Raw genomic sequence first — 15741 nt, 5'->3', positions numbered from 1 at the left:
ATTAAAAAAATCGATTTTAGGCCTGAGGGCAAACAAAAGTACAAGGCATGAATCTGATAACTGCCTTTGCTGAAAACGTTTGCCAAAATTTAGTCTTCAGTGCTGCCAATATTAAACTCTGGACTCTGAACAGATACTAGCCATTCATTCATTTATTGATTGAACAAATCTATATTTTGTGTATACAAGGTTTCCTTTGCTTTGTACATTTGTAGAAATTATAACTAAGCAATTACATGTATATTGAGAAGTTCAGGTTTGAAAGATTATTTATTGATAGATAATGGAATCAAAACCATTTAGAAATTGTTGATTGAGAGAAGATTCTCCAGCAGAGAGAAGGACACATTCATCAGGCTTTTAAAGCTCGATAGAAAAATGTCCTTTAAGAACATTAATTTCCTGTTCTCTAATTTATTGTTAAATGAGATATTCCTTTTCTTAAAACCTTACCGTCCATCTTAGAATCAATACTGTGTATTGGTTCCAAGGCAGAAGAGTGGTAAAAGCTAGACAATGTAAGTTAAGTGATTTGACCAGAGTCACACAGCTAGGAAGTGTCTGAGGTCAGAATTGAATCCAGGACCTCTCATTCCTAGGCTTTGCTCTCAATCTGCTTAGCCATCTAGCTATCCCAAAATGAGGTACTTTTAACCTGTATTTGGGATTACTAAATAAACCAAAATACCTGGAGAGAAGATCTGTACAAATGGTTAGGACTCATTCATATCTTGTCACTTATAGATTTTACTATATGTGTTAGACGTAATGAATGACAAATGGAAAGGGCATTGTGGCAGAGTAGGAGAGGCCCTGGTGCTGCAATCAGAAGGGATGGCTTTGGTTCTCTGATCCTGGATCACTAACGGCTTCAGTTTTTTCATTTGAGAAATGGATTAACACTCTAATACTCATTTTCACAGGTTGTTTGGAAGAAAGAGCTCTGTAGTTCTTGAAGCATTATATAAATGTGAGCTATTATTTTTATAAACAAATAAACCTGGCCTTCTGGCTTATCACCCAGACTTTTGTGAACTTGTAAAGTTGAGGATGACATCCAGACTCAGGGCAACTACAAAGAGGTATAGATACATAATGAGGTCATATCTAAGTAACAGGGAAGTCAGCTAGCCACTCCTTCCTTAATATCCTGCAATATAGCTAAAAAATACTTGGCTTAAAAACGAAGGCAAGTAGCAAAATAAATTAAACTAGCATTTGTCTAAAATAAAACGACAGGCACTCATCAAGTAACTTTACTTAGTTAAAAATTGTTTAATTAATTAAATCAATTAGAAAATAAATGTATTTAATTAAACATTAAAACAGATTATGCTATACATACTCTCTGTGCCAATCATAAATCTGATGGATGTTGCCAAATACAATCTTATCTTTTCCTTTCATGTCATCAGGGACACCATCTTCTTTCATAAGTGCCATGTATCCCTGCAATTAGAGATTGTTTTTTAAAAACCATTTTCATTCCATGTCATGGCTTAGTAATACACCAACCCCCCATCTCCATATAAAAACAAAATCATCAAACCCAAACTTCTAGCTGCTTCTATGTAAAAATTTATTCAAAGGCACCAGTCTTAAGAGGCAAATATATCCTTGCCTTTTCTTGTCACCAAATCATTTAAAATAAAAGCTAGACTAAAACAGAGACATAACTTATGCCTAAAATGCATGAGGAGACTGGTTAATGCTGCTTCTCCTGACTTTGACTTTAGATTGATTCATGCATATTAATAAAAGTTCATTTAAAGAAATTAAAAGTTTTACAAATACGAAAAAAACTTCAAAAGACATCTCCTTATTATTATGTGGGGGAGCAAACGTTATATCAATTGGCTCATAAAAGTATATATTTATATATTATGTATATACAATATCAAATTAATCAAAAGGGATTCTTCATATTTCTAAATGTACATAATTACTATAATGAAGATTTAAGACCATAAATGGTGGTCTTGGGAGTATAAGAAGGAGGTAGGAAATCTAATTACTCGTTAGAGCTCAATAGAAACAAAACTAGACACCCCAGTTTGGTCTTAAAATTTTAGAGGGTACTCATTTTTCAAAGTTCTTTTAAATTCCCATACTATTTCACTTGAGTAATCTAAAAATGTGTTAAAGGAAAAGCATGCACACAGTTGGGAGTGTGTGTGTATAATACACATCCATACCTAAACTACATAGCTTAGGTCCATATACAGAAAGGCTTCTTATCTCATATAATCAGTTTTAATAAACTAGTGGCTTGAGAGGCATATGTACCCAAACACTGCCAAGTAATAGGCAAATTTCCCAAACTGAAATAATTAAAAATATATACCACAATACACCATATTTTAAATGAATTGGGTCAAAATATTTATGATATAATCTTATATTTGGGAAATAGCCCTTAATCTAATGACATTTCTAGTTAAGTTAACCATAGTAGATATCAGCAACAGGAAGTATTGAATAAATTTTGCTCTCATGTAATGATGTATTATTTGTCTTGTTAACTATTGTCAAGTTACTTGAGATAGTTTCAGAGCTATTTTTTGAAAAGTCTCCTGAATCCAAGGGTTAAGTTTAAGCTAGAATAAGATCTACAGCTATAGCATACTCTGGTTCCGAGGAATTAAAAACCTCACTTCTGCTTTGCCAAAAACAGTGCTTATCTCGGTGCCTCGTATAGTATCTAGGAGGTGCTTAATAAATGTTTATTGACTAATAATAGATGCCATAATCAAACTACTGGCAAAAAATTAATCTGGCAGCAAAGGAAGAGGCATGCTATGTAGATTAGAGAACAGACTTTTAATTCAGATTCATAAGCTAAAGGGCTACAAGATAAACGTCTTGAAAGAATTTGTTTATTTTTCTTGTGAATAATAGTTTTAGAAACCTGTGGGAAATCACCAATGTTAAATTTACATTTTTTTTTAATACAATATACCTATGGGGTGGAAAATACTACTCAGGTGACTGAGGTGACATGATTAAAATACTGATAATATGCATACCTCAACTACATAGCCTAGGTCCCGTACATAGTCCCGCTCTGTTTCCACTAATTCCTGTAGGACATAACTGTAAAAAAAGAAATAACAGTTTATAAAAGACAACATTTACATATTAAGAATATAGCACTTAGTGGGAGTTCTGTATCTTTGACTATAATAAGATTTGTTCCTTTCCAAAAATAGATGACTCTCAATACTTAAGTTTTGAAAATAGGTGTCTTAAAGTCTCTTGTGTCCTGAAAAGCCTAAATAGCTAAATCACTGGAGACATTATAATAAATTATAGAGTAAGCTCTAAATAAGCTTACATTCACAGATACACATCATATAATTGCATTCCATTAAAATCTGAATTCATAGCAAAACTTGAACAGAAGCAGATGACAAAATGGGACTGGGATGGATGTCTTTTTTCCAAATTATCATGCTAAAGGAATCACCAAAGTGGAGGTATCCCTTCCATATCAAGGGGTTGGGGGGGGCTATACCCCACAATCTGGAAAAACCACATAAAAGTTTTGGTCCTCCCTTTGTACCAGAGAAAAAGTCTGAATTTGTTCTTTTTTATTTCTATGGGGTTTTTACAGTACCTTATTGTGAAATGTGGGCCAAGTATTTGGTCAGAGGCTTTATGTAGGCCAATGTTAACATTTCTAGCCTTTGGGTATTAATCTGCTGGCTTTTGTGCTCTTTTTGGAAACTTAAACTTTTTACTTAAAAGAAGAATTGTGTATATTTATGGTATTAATATATGTTGACATTATATGCTATTACACATATATTTTATGCATTTCTGAGTTTCTAAACATTTTCTGTGTCATCTATAGATTCTGTAAAACTCCAAAATTTCCATTTTATTTCTTATGCCAACCAGCAATATATTGAAACTGCAATCAAGGAAGTTGTGATGTGGCAGGGATCTCTGTAATTATCTTCTTAATAGTCTTGTGACACTAAGTTTCCAATAGGAAACAGAGGAGGACAGTAAAATTTAGATATGGGACGCTATGTTTCTGATCATACCATTTGGATAAAATGATATATTATTTGTAAAGTGCTTTCCACAGGGTCTAGCATATAGTAGGCACTTAATAAATGCATATTCCTATCCTCTTCCCTTTCTAGAAGTGCTTTCTTAATGAAGCTGGTTAAATTTACAACTCTATAAAATCATCTGATTATACATTTGAAATAAATTATCTCCAACTAAATAGAATCCTGAGCTGGTCTGAAAAAGCTAGTGAATATCCATAAAAGAAGAATTTTACTTAATTTCTATTAAAAGACTTAGACTATATATTTTTTAGCCTTTTTTTCATGGTAGTGGTTGTCTTATACACAAACAAATGACTATAATTAAAGTATCCTGGGAAAAAAATTTTAGGTGAATCATTTAGGATTACAGAAAAATTATGAAAAGGTAGACCCAACAAATCCCTGGAGTTGAAGGAGACTATTTCTTAGTTTTACAAAGTGAAAACCAAGTGTCACACACATTTCAAGCTTTGATTCCTGATGAAAAATAGTATGACCTCTAATGATCTTAATTTGAAATGTTAGCAATCCCATTAAAAAACAAAACAAAACACTTTTACCTTCCAACTTGGAATTAATATTAAATGTTGGTTCCAAGGCTGAAGAGCAGTGGGGTTGTGATTTGTCCAGGGTCACACAGCTAGGAAGGGTCTGAGGGCAGATTTGAACCTAGGACCTTCTATCTTCAAGCCTGAATCTCAATCCACTGAGTCACCTAACTGCCCCCAACATTTTTTTTTTTTAATGAGCAAAAACTTGAGGTTACAGACTGAAAAAAATTTTTTGTTTATTTTAAAAAAGAAAAGTCTGTCTTACTGTCGTCTCTTTAAAGAGCTGGATTTTCTTTCTTCCATTTCATCAATGGGTGAAGAGGAGGAGAGGAGGGAATTGTCTGAAGGGTTGAAAGATGGGCTACTACTGTCACCTTGGTCTACTAAGAGTGAACTCGGACGATCTTCCAATGCCTAAACCCCAAAGACACAATGACAAAGAATATTTATTAGTAACAAAGCTGCTTTCTTTTATACTGACTAGTTAAAATAAAACTTGCTTTTTCATAAAAGAATCACAAGTAAATCCATTAGGTCAGAAATTATATAACAAATGTACTTAAGTATATTTTAAAACAAAGCAGGAAAATGGAATAATTGGAAATAGAAAGGGTGGTATATAAACTTATGTAAATTATTAGCCTGCATTGTAATTAATGATGAAAAATAACAATAGTCAGGAATAGTCAGCTCTTTGTTACCTGCTTCTGATTCCATATCATATTTCTTAATTTTAGTTAATTCTTTTCAGAGGTATCTCTGACAAATGAGTTATGACATTTTAGAAATGTAGTGTTTTATACACCTCAATTTTTGGAGGGGAATTATCCCATTTGCCTGATGAGATGGGGATTATTCTCTTCTAGATACATTTGGATACATATCTAACTCATAGGGAACACAGGATTCAGATATGGAAAAGTTAGCATCTTGTTAAAACAGTTATGTTACAGATGGGTAAACTGAATCCTAGAGAAGTTAAATGATTTACCTAAGGTTACCTAGATAGAAAGGCACAAACCTTGGAAAAAGCATTGCTTTGTTGGATGATGTACACGCATTAAAAAATTTTGGAAGGTGTTCATTCATGCTGAATCTACAGAAGCAAAGCTAGGTTCTCAGACATTTTCATACCCTTTACCAAACCTCCCCTGAATACTCTAGGCCACACCAATCTCTTCTTTCTCTTAGGCACCACTGCCCTCTAACCAGGCCCTCCAAGTTTAGCATGAACGTTTCTCTCATTGTTTCACATCTGTTAGCCTTGCCTCCCATTTCCCACTTTTCTTTACATCCACCATAGCCCTCTGCAGGCCCAGAGTAGGGATTCAGTAATTCCTTGTTGACTGTCTGATAGAATTAGAAAGGGGCAGAAGATGACCCACTTGTACTTGTGATCTACTCCTCTTTAGAGAGAATGTGTCATGTAAACTAAAAGAATAGTTGTTATGGCTCTCAGTTTTCCTCAAACCTTTCATGTAAACTGGATGCTCGTATCCTAGGAAAGCCAACAGGACAGATTTTTGTTCTTGAATGTCTCAACCACAGCTCTGGCTTTCAAGGTCACAGAGGAAAATATAGCAAAACCTCACTCACCTGAAACTGTTGGAGCTAAGACTTTTTAGTTTTTAGGTCTGGATAGTGTATTTTTGTGGAAGAAGATAAGTATAGTTAGTCAGCTGGGGAAATTATGTTTGCTTCAGAGTCAGAACTATTTTGAATAAACAAATTCTGCTTATACTGGAAGAAGTTTACTCTAAGTAATAAATCTTGATTCATAGCAGGCCAGATCTTAAGAGCTCTTTGAAAGGACAACTACCAAAGCCTGGGACAATGAATGGGAGAATTTTTTGGTCTTTTTAAACTATCTGGATTTGTGGAGAAACAGCTGAAGTTTAGCAGTATGAGTGTCCACTTGGAAGGAAAAAGAACAATCTGGTAAAAGTGCCAGATCTTCCCCCAAATACAGAGAAAGAAAGCTAGAGTGACTCCACTGGGGACAGCCACTGAATCCACTCATGCTAATGAAAGCCCCTGAGCGGAGACAGTCTGAATAGAGATGGTGGCAGGAGATGGGAATGAGGAAGAGTTTACTGTCATGAGAGAAGATTTGATCAGAAAAAAAAAAGCCAGTGATAATAGAAACTGTATGATTTAACTTCCTTTTTAAAAAAAGGGTTTATTTCACATATAGACATTCTTCTGGGACTATCCTGCTGTGCCTATTTACCAAGAAGAGAATGAAGCCAGGTTGGGAGGGTGCTGCCAAGTTCCCAAATGGATTTTAAGATCCCTTTTGGTGCTGGCCTCAGAAAAATAGCAAACTTGGAACAAACTTAGTTCCTAAATGCAACTGTTTTGTGTGCAATGAGTCATGAACTGCTTGAAACTTCTATCTGGGATTTCTCACATACAAGGGCACCTTATTAATGATGAGTGTCATTTAGCAGCCCTTGCACGGTGCTGAGCTGGTTTCACCTTCACAGACATTTTTCTATGGCTAGTCCCCCATGCCTGGAAGGGATTATTTCACTGCTCTTGGAATGCTGATGAGAAACCTTTCTTGATTCCCCAACCTGCTAATTCCTTTCCCTCTAACAAAGACTTGTTTTATTTTTTCCCCCCTGGGTGATACGTGTGCTATCACAGAAAATATATTTCCATATTATTCATTTTTGTAAGTGAATAATCTTATAAAACCAAAACTCCAAATCATACACCCAAATAAACAAGCGATAAATGATATGTCTTCCTCTGCATTCTGACTCTCCACAGTTCTGTCTCTGGAGGTGGGAAGCATTCTCAGTCAGGAGTCCCTCAGAATGATGGCTGAGAGTAGTTAATTCTATCGCAGGTGATGCATCTCACAACAACCTGTGTCTGCTTTGTATGCTTCGTCTCGGCCTACGTGTGCACAGACACAACGTGCCTTCGTGGAGAGGGCCCTGGATTTAAAATCGGGAAGAGCTGGCTTTAAATCCTGGCCCAGGTTCCGCCCAGCTCTGTGACCCGGAGCCGTTTCTAACGTGGCCGGGACGCTGCTCCAGGTGCTCTGGGAGAGGCGCTCTGCTTTCATGAAACTACAGATTGGTAGAGGATGTAACAGAGATGATGGTGCATGTCATACGGCTGGGGGGAGAGAGGCGAGAGGCCAGATATGGGGGAGAGGCAGCGTCCTGGGGCTTCAGCTTAAAGACGGAATCTTCCTGAACTTCTCTTAAGAAACTCCTTTTAATAGACTCTGTGAATGAAGCCTTGCTTCATTCACCTCCGGGCCTCTGGCCCTCTGACTCTTGGCTGAGGGTTAATTAGATCTACCTGCATTAATTAGAGGATGGTAGTAAATTACCTACTGGGTTAGAGTCTTATTTCCTTATTTCCTCTCTCTTTTCTTAATTGTAAATAAACTTCCATAAAAGTCAGTTTTGACTTGAGGTTATTCCTAAATTGGGGAGATTTCCCCTGGTGACCACTTTTTAATATATTGAACCCCCACCCCTTTCCCCCCTAACAATTGACTCTCATTCTGGGGTGCTCGGCCACTTCCATAGAGCTATTACAGGTCAACAAGGTCAACAACATGGAGGCTGGGAACACCAGAGACGCAACACTATCGGGACACAGCTTAAGGGGCCCAGGGGATAGGGCTGTCCTTGGAGTTCAAATCCAGCCTTAGACAACTACTAGCTGTGTGACCCTGGGCAAGTCATCTAACCTTTCTTTGCCTCCATTTCCTTATCTATAAAATATGGAGAATACCAGTACTTACCTCCCAGGGCTGTGGTGAAGAGCAAATGAGAGACTACTTCTAGGCACTTTGCAAACCACCAAATGGGGGCGATAATGATAATGCGTGATACAAAGGCCACTGAACTTAGAAACTTCTTTGAAATCTGGGCCCTGTTATTTCCTATTACTAGCTTTTTTACTTTGGGCAAGTTATTTAATTTCTCTGAATTTTAGTTTCCTTTTCTTAAAATGAAGAAGTTGGACTAGAATCTAATATCTTTTCCATCTCTACCATGAGTTTCCTGGGACAAATGACCATATAATATCTATCTTGGCTGCTGAATTTATAGAGTTTTAGTTTTCTTGAACATTAGCTATTTAGGAACTGAACCACACCCCAATGAAATAATCGGCAGCATTTTATAGGACATACCATTCAGCCTACACAATCAAAAAAGATGTGGCCACCCTGGAAATGACCTCTTAGATCAGCCAGAAGAAAATGAACAAGGGTGATTCGCGATCTGTGATGAGAAGCCCACCACGGGGGAATACACACAGCAATGATTCAGACCCATAGGATACTGAACGTTAGGATGAGTCACCTGTCAATGGAAGTTTTCATTTATAAAAACCTGCCACAGGAGACTGTTGTTTGGAATGAAGCCACATTTGGTCCACGTTTCAAAAATGAGGTCAGAATACAAACGAAATTGTCTTGGAGAAGAAAGTAGAAGAAAGTATACTGTCTCATATAAAGTAAGTGTTCACTACATAGGAACAATTCTTGCCATATTGTTTAAAGTTCTTGGAAAACTGAAAGGTGACTTGGAAATGACTTAAATAAAAGATTAAAATTAACTCCATCATGCTAAAAGGGGAGAAAATGACTATATTAGGATCATAGGATTTTCTAAATTGAAAAGATCTTAAAAATAATTTAGTCCAAACCCCTGATTTTAGGGGGGAAACTGAGGTTGTCAGTCAGCCAGAGCACCTTTTAAGGTCCTTAAGGAAGAGACCGAGACAGTAAAATTTAAGGCCTGCCAGAATTAGAGAAAGGTCAGGATTTGAGAAAATTTTAAAAAGAAATGCTACTTTAACATTTATGTACATTAAATAGAAGTAGCAGTGTTGACACACATAGAATCTTAGGGGATTTCCTTAAATGAATAGATAAGAATGATTCTAATAATCACATTAACTGATTATAAGTTACTATTCCCAAAGTACTTAAGGATTTTTGAAATCACTTCATATTAAGTATATAATGAGAGAATGGTATTTAATTTGTTCATAGCAACCCCTTTCTTTATAGATAGCATCAGAGTTAATTTCGGTCTAGCCCTTTCTGAAATGGCACAAATTTCTTAATCAGTGGAGTTAATTTCTGAGTGATGTAGTACTAAATACTTTGATTTATACTGTAAAATAAAGACAGTTTATGAAAGTGTGGAAAAAATTGTTTTAAATAAAATGTGATGGCAAGGAATTAAATAAAAAAACCAACTTTCTCAAGTGTGGGTTTTAGAAACTGAACATCAGCATTCATGTGCCATTTTTCAGTGTTTTTGGAAGAGGACCTTAACAGAAGATCTTGGAAATCACTATTTCCCTCTTTGAAGAAGAAAAAAAAAATTCCCCCCAGGCTGATTCATCTCTGCAAGAAGCCTACTTTTATTAACTGCTGGTCTGGAAAATTTAGCCAACTCATTGTTAGTGTTCTTCCCTTTCTCAACTTTTCATAGAACATTTTGGTTCCTCCCTAGCCCACATCATTCCCTATCCTTGTGGCTATACTAATCTGTGTAGAGACTGGATACGATAAACAGAATATAAGTTCCTTAAGGGAAGGAATCATTTTGTTTTTGTAACCCCAACTCCCAACATAGTAACTTGCACAAAATAAAGTTGCACAAAGGATAGTTTGTTGATTTGACTTAATTCTTGTTTCTGCTTTAAATTAAAGGCCACACCTGATAAATGACAGTTGGATCAAAAATTAAACTTTACTGAATTAGACAATTTACAAATTCTTTCCCATCTTGGACAGTAGCAACTATCTGAAAAAGATATTGGTTTGAAGAACATGCAAAATATACTATTTTAAACCTTTAACATGTGTCTTAATATTAATTCTAAGATAGAAGAGTGGCCAAAGCTAGGCAATAGGGGTTAAGTGACTTGCCTAGGGTCATGTGGTTATGAAATGTCTGAGGCCAGATTTTAACCCAGGATGTCCTATCTCTAGGTCCTATCTCTATCCACTGAGCCACCTAGCTGTCCTGGAAGTATATGAAAAATAAACTTTTCCAAATGGACCACAATATAAATGGTTTTTGGTTCACTCTTTGCTGTCTTAGCTTTGATACTGGCCCTTAAAATTCCATAATAAAGTTTAGGAAGTGAAGAATGGATATGTATGAATAAAGCATAACTAATTTGAGGTTTATTTTATTTTTTGTCTGTCTCAAGTGACTTCTGGTTTTCCTGATTCCAGGTCTGGTATTCTTCTCTGGCCACTGTGCCACCTAACTGCACAAAGGAGGTGCCCGATAAATTGCTTGCTAAGTGACTAATTTCTATTTAGAAAAACTAAAAGAAATACTAAGATGTCAACTGATTTAAATCAAGTCAGAATGGAAAGGCTTTAAAAGCTGAAATGATAAATAATCTGTAACCGATAAGGAAAGCATAAAACTGTTTGAGGGAGTTGAGGGTGGTGGCACATGAATCCCAAGCAACATAGCACAGCATCTCTTCAAATTGTTAGGGGGCTTGCTCAAATGGCTGTCAAATTATGGATGCATTTCCTGGTGTGATCTAAATTTGGATGCATTCCTTCATGATGAGATACGTTTGCTCTGCTGGGAACTTCATAGCCAGACTTACCATTTTACTTTTCACAAGCTCTTCGATGGCACTGACAAGTTCTGCTGCGCTGGGTGTTTCAGAGCTAGTGGGACGGACCAACAGCCGGGATGATGTCTGTGGAAAAATGTAAGGGGGAAAAAAGAGGGAAGGGGAGGGAGGAAATGCTTCCAGTTTAGTCACTCGACACACAATAATTCCTTCAGCAAACGTCTCTTTTTAAGTAATTCCAGACAGAAAATCCATGAGTTTTAGTCTTTTTTTATTTATTTAAAATCATCCTTTTCAATTTACAATATTCAGACATGAAATATTAAGTGAATCCTGATCTGGGATACATGTGGAAAGCAGACCATGTCTGTTTTAAATAAACAGTCTAAATTCATAATGATTTTCAAACAAGTGATTGGGTATGGGAATAGGCTTAGTCTAACTTTCTCAAATAATTCCTACATAACATATAAAAAGAAAAATGTACAATACCTGGTAAGTTAATATAATAGAGACTTAAAAACATTCTAATGTGCAAGTCCTTGAAAAACCAGAAAAAGAAAAATGACCACAAAGTGCATTTACTGTAATTCTTCAAAATAAATAAATAAATACAAGGAAGAAAAGGGGCTGGGGCACACTGATCAGACTGGGAAGAGAGGGGGGAACAAGCTCACCATTTTCTGTGCCATCCATTTTCCCCAGTGAGTATTGCAGAGTACAGAAGATCTCTGGCCTCACAAGCTATAAATAAGATGCCAATTTATGGCTAGAACTGAGGGTAAAAGGAGTTGACAGCAAAGGAGTCTGGGTAAGGGGCCATTAAGTTCCGTTTCAGTAATTAGCAAACATGATGGGTTTGCAGATTACTTGTATCATTCAATAACTGGAAACTAGAAAAGGGTATATAATATGAACCTCGCTTCATATTAAGGACAGCACAGATGCATGCAACAGAGGTTAAGCTGTCCTGACATTATGTTCCTGGACAAAATGGACACACACAAATTTGTACATTTACAATGATGCTTTAAAATATATAAATCAAAACATGCGCTTTGGGCAACAAAAGTTGATTTTTCTAATGAAAGAGGAATACGGAATGAAGGAAGGAAAATAATTTCAAATGGAAAGGTAAGGAAATTGAGCCAAAGCAGACACAGAACACAAATCAACATAGTGCTGCGGTGAGAGTTTACAAAAAAAGAGAAAACAGAACAAAACAAAAAATTAGTCACATGGTAATAAACTAGCTGTCTAGAAACATCACTATACTTTTATTTAAAAAAAAAAGGTTTTATCAAGTTCACTCAATGAAATATAATAACCAATAAGTGATTCTACTAAAGAGAAGAATAATGATGTTTTAAATGGAGAAAAAAATGCTCTAATTAGTTATAGTATGATAATACTACCTGGCAACTATTTGTTGTTTAGAAAACCACAGAAATTTAAACAGGTATTTTTCTCCTTTTAAAATAGAAGTTACCTATAACATTAATGAAGACGTTTACTTAGCTTGGAGGTAGACAGACAGCATGGGCCCAATTTCATGTTTAGTTATGTGTAGTAAAATGGCTACATGGTGTCTTGCCTCTGTTCCTCCCTCTTCTTTTTCACCCAACACACAGATATGTGTGTGACTGCACACACTCAAGACATGCACAAAAAGGTCAAAGGAATCAAACCCAAACTAAATTTTTTTAACTTACAATGGTTTTTTTTTTCCTAAGAAGTGTAGCTCTCCTAACTTGTACTAGATTTAAGAAGGGGGGGGGGGGGGGGGGCATGGGGGAGAAAGAGAAATTTCAAAAGAAATGTGGCTAAAAAGGGTTTGAATTTAGATTATATTGGCTCAATTTGGCCTTGGCAACAATTCCCTGAAGATACAGTTGTCAGTGACTGGATTGGGATAGGTCTTAGTTCAGCAAACATGCAGGAAATTGATCTAGGCACAGTACAGCAAAAGATGTGGCAATCCAGCAACTGACTACTTTGGTGATGATCACGTTCATTGGGGGAAAAGGACAGAAAAGAAAGAGGGGAAAAAAAACACAACTGTTGAAAACATCTGCTTCACTCTGAACTCTTAGTTAATGCTACCACTCCCTCCCCTGCAACCCATTGGGGGAAAAAATCACCAGCAGTGACTTCATTCTGCAGTTTTCAACACTTGAAAATTTTAAGCAGCAAATAGGGAATCAAGTGGGAGTGGACATTCAAATTGTTATTTATCAAAATTTTATTTTGGTATGTTTGTTTTAGGGTTTTGTAACTGGGTTATAGTAGAGTATTATCCCCAAATTCATTCAAGTTGAAGATTAGGAATTTTAGGAACATTTCTGTACTCCTATAATAATCTCTCAAAATGAACATTTAGGAATAGTATGTTGCTTCCACAGATTAATGACTTTTGGCAAGTGGGGAAAAAACCAATTAAACAAAGAGCACCACAATTTCATTTTGAAAATAAAAATCTACACATAACAGTATCCAGTGTTTTGGAGAGAATGCAAACAAAATGGGAAAATGCATATTTCCTAGGCTGAATTACACAACTTTCTCATAAAACTGCACTTTATTTTGTTAAAGACTATATTCATTAACCTGAAAAAATGACCTAACATTAGTAAATCAAAAACCTCTAAAAATTCTCAATTTGTCCATACTTCAATAGCCTAGCTCTCTAAGCAGAGAACTAGTAGAAATATAAGGGAAGAATAATTTGGTACTACTATATATAGGGGAAGAAAATCAAATTAATTTGATTATGAGGCAAGCATCTGTACCTGCAGCTTGAGAAATGGATACTGTATTTGAACCATTAAACCAGTTTCTTCTTTCAGATGTGTACACACACACAGACACACACACACACATGCACACACACACAAAATCCCTATTTTTTTATAGGTATATATTTATATATTCTATGTCTACCTCTCTGATGAAGAAAACAACCTATGCATGTATGGAGTAGCTGCAATTTTCATAGATTTCTTTCATGCACTCCCCCCAGTCTTTTGTCTATTTTACTGACTTTAGAAAGGCCCTACACACAATCCCTCTATAAAGTGAGCCCAACCCCTGCTCAGATGCGATGGTCCTATCCTGGCTCCCAGGGCAGTACCCTTCCATCCTTTTACCTTATCGTCCTGGGAGTCTGGCTGAAGGAGGCTGTGCTGCTGAATTGCCATTGGTGGTGGAAGGGGAACTGAATCCGCACCCTCTTCGCCTTCTTCTTCTCCACAGCTTTGCATTCCTGAAGAGGAGGACTTGGAGAGTGTGCCACTGCTGAGCCCCTCGTTGCGACCTCTCTGCAAGAAAATGGGAAAAGCCTTTATGACCTTCTGGGGCACTGTTGTCATCATCAGTTAAACCCTGATGAATGCCTAAAGGCCACATGGGAAGAGTAAAGCAGAAATCCAGAAGAAAGAGAGTTACTTGGCCTTGGTGGTAACTTTTTGCCCTCTTCCTTCAATCCAGACATTTTGTGTCTTATTTACCATCTTAGAAGAGGGAAGAAGTCATCAAGTGGTCTCTAGTTCCTTTTCTTTTTAAGGTACATCTTATTTGATCATATCAGTCAAATCCTGCCCCATAACCCCTATTCTTCTGCTCCCAGCTGCTAATAATATATTTCCATAAAAATCTATTATGCAAAACTACTAATAAAGCAATTGTGACTGCTATTTAAAAGATCTCTTTCGAAGGGAATCCTATTATTATTCACTTAACACCAGAAATAAGAAAAGTTCAAGGATCAACCTTGTTAGGCTAAAATTTCATGGAAATAATGGTACTGGTAGAGTTAAGGTTATATATTGAAAATATAAATTATGTATCTTAATCTTTATCATTGTCTTAAACTTGGCAAAATTAGGACTTTAGAGGCTACTAGGCAGATATAATTGGTAAGTGAATTTATAAGACACATGCATGTAAAGAAACACAAACTATCCAAATCAAAGGTATAATTACACACAGGGGAAAAAATCTTCAGCAGAAAGTACATATGTGCAAGAGAAATTAAATGACACATCCCTTATATCCTTTCCTCTTCATTAAAGCTTATGAGGGATTTGGGAAACCACATACAATAGTTATTATCCTTTTGTCCATGACAATGAGATTTCCCAAGGCAGGGAGTACTGATGCCCCCAATGTTGAGGATGGTAGGGCCAGATTAAATAGGTATTAACTGTTCTTTCCTGTGGAGTTTCCTGATTTTCAGGAGGAAGGGAAGTGAAAAATCTCCTGACTTACTTAAATATGTATGTCTCTCAAGGAGGGGAATGTAGTGTTTGCTGTTGGGCTAGCTCTGAAAAATGATTTGATACTTCTCTCCATAGGCTAGCATAGAAGTTGAAGAGAAAAAAACAGGAAGAAGAAAACATTCCATGCATCCTTCCTATTATAATCGAATACAAAACAAACAAAACCCAGTGCTTTCTCTGAAAATTCTGCCAGCATCTGGTAGTGCTATAGGGAACCCGGAAACATGATAAACTCTGATGGAATGCCAAACTTTCTGCAAG

General features: G+C 36.3%; 1 protein-coding gene across 1 annotated transcript in view; it reads right to left on the bottom strand.

Moving 5' to 3' along the window:
• TRIO (trio Rho guanine nucleotide exchange factor) overlaps positions 1–15741 on the bottom strand; it is a 515315-nt gene that overhangs the window by 34388 nt on the left and 465186 nt on the right. Inside the window, exons 36-40 of the mRNA XM_044665522.1 lie at positions 14350–14520; positions 11234–11329; positions 4878–5026; positions 3027–3093; positions 1346–1449 (exon numbers count right to left, since the gene is read on the bottom strand). Coding sequence (XP_044521457.1) covers positions 1346–1449; positions 3027–3093; positions 4878–5026; positions 11234–11329; positions 14350–14520 — 587 coding nt within the window. The remainder of the gene's footprint in view (positions 1–1345; positions 1450–3026; positions 3094–4877; positions 5027–11233; positions 11330–14349; positions 14521–15741) is intronic.

This window comes from Gracilinanus agilis, chromosome 1 (assembly GCF_016433145.1).
Source record: "Gracilinanus agilis isolate LMUSP501 chromosome 1, AgileGrace, whole genome shotgun sequence".
Taxonomy (NCBI): domain Eukaryota; kingdom Metazoa; phylum Chordata; class Mammalia; order Didelphimorphia; family Didelphidae; genus Gracilinanus; species Gracilinanus agilis.
Note: the sequence above shows the minus strand (reverse complement) of the source record. Positions and strands in the feature narration are given on the sequence as shown.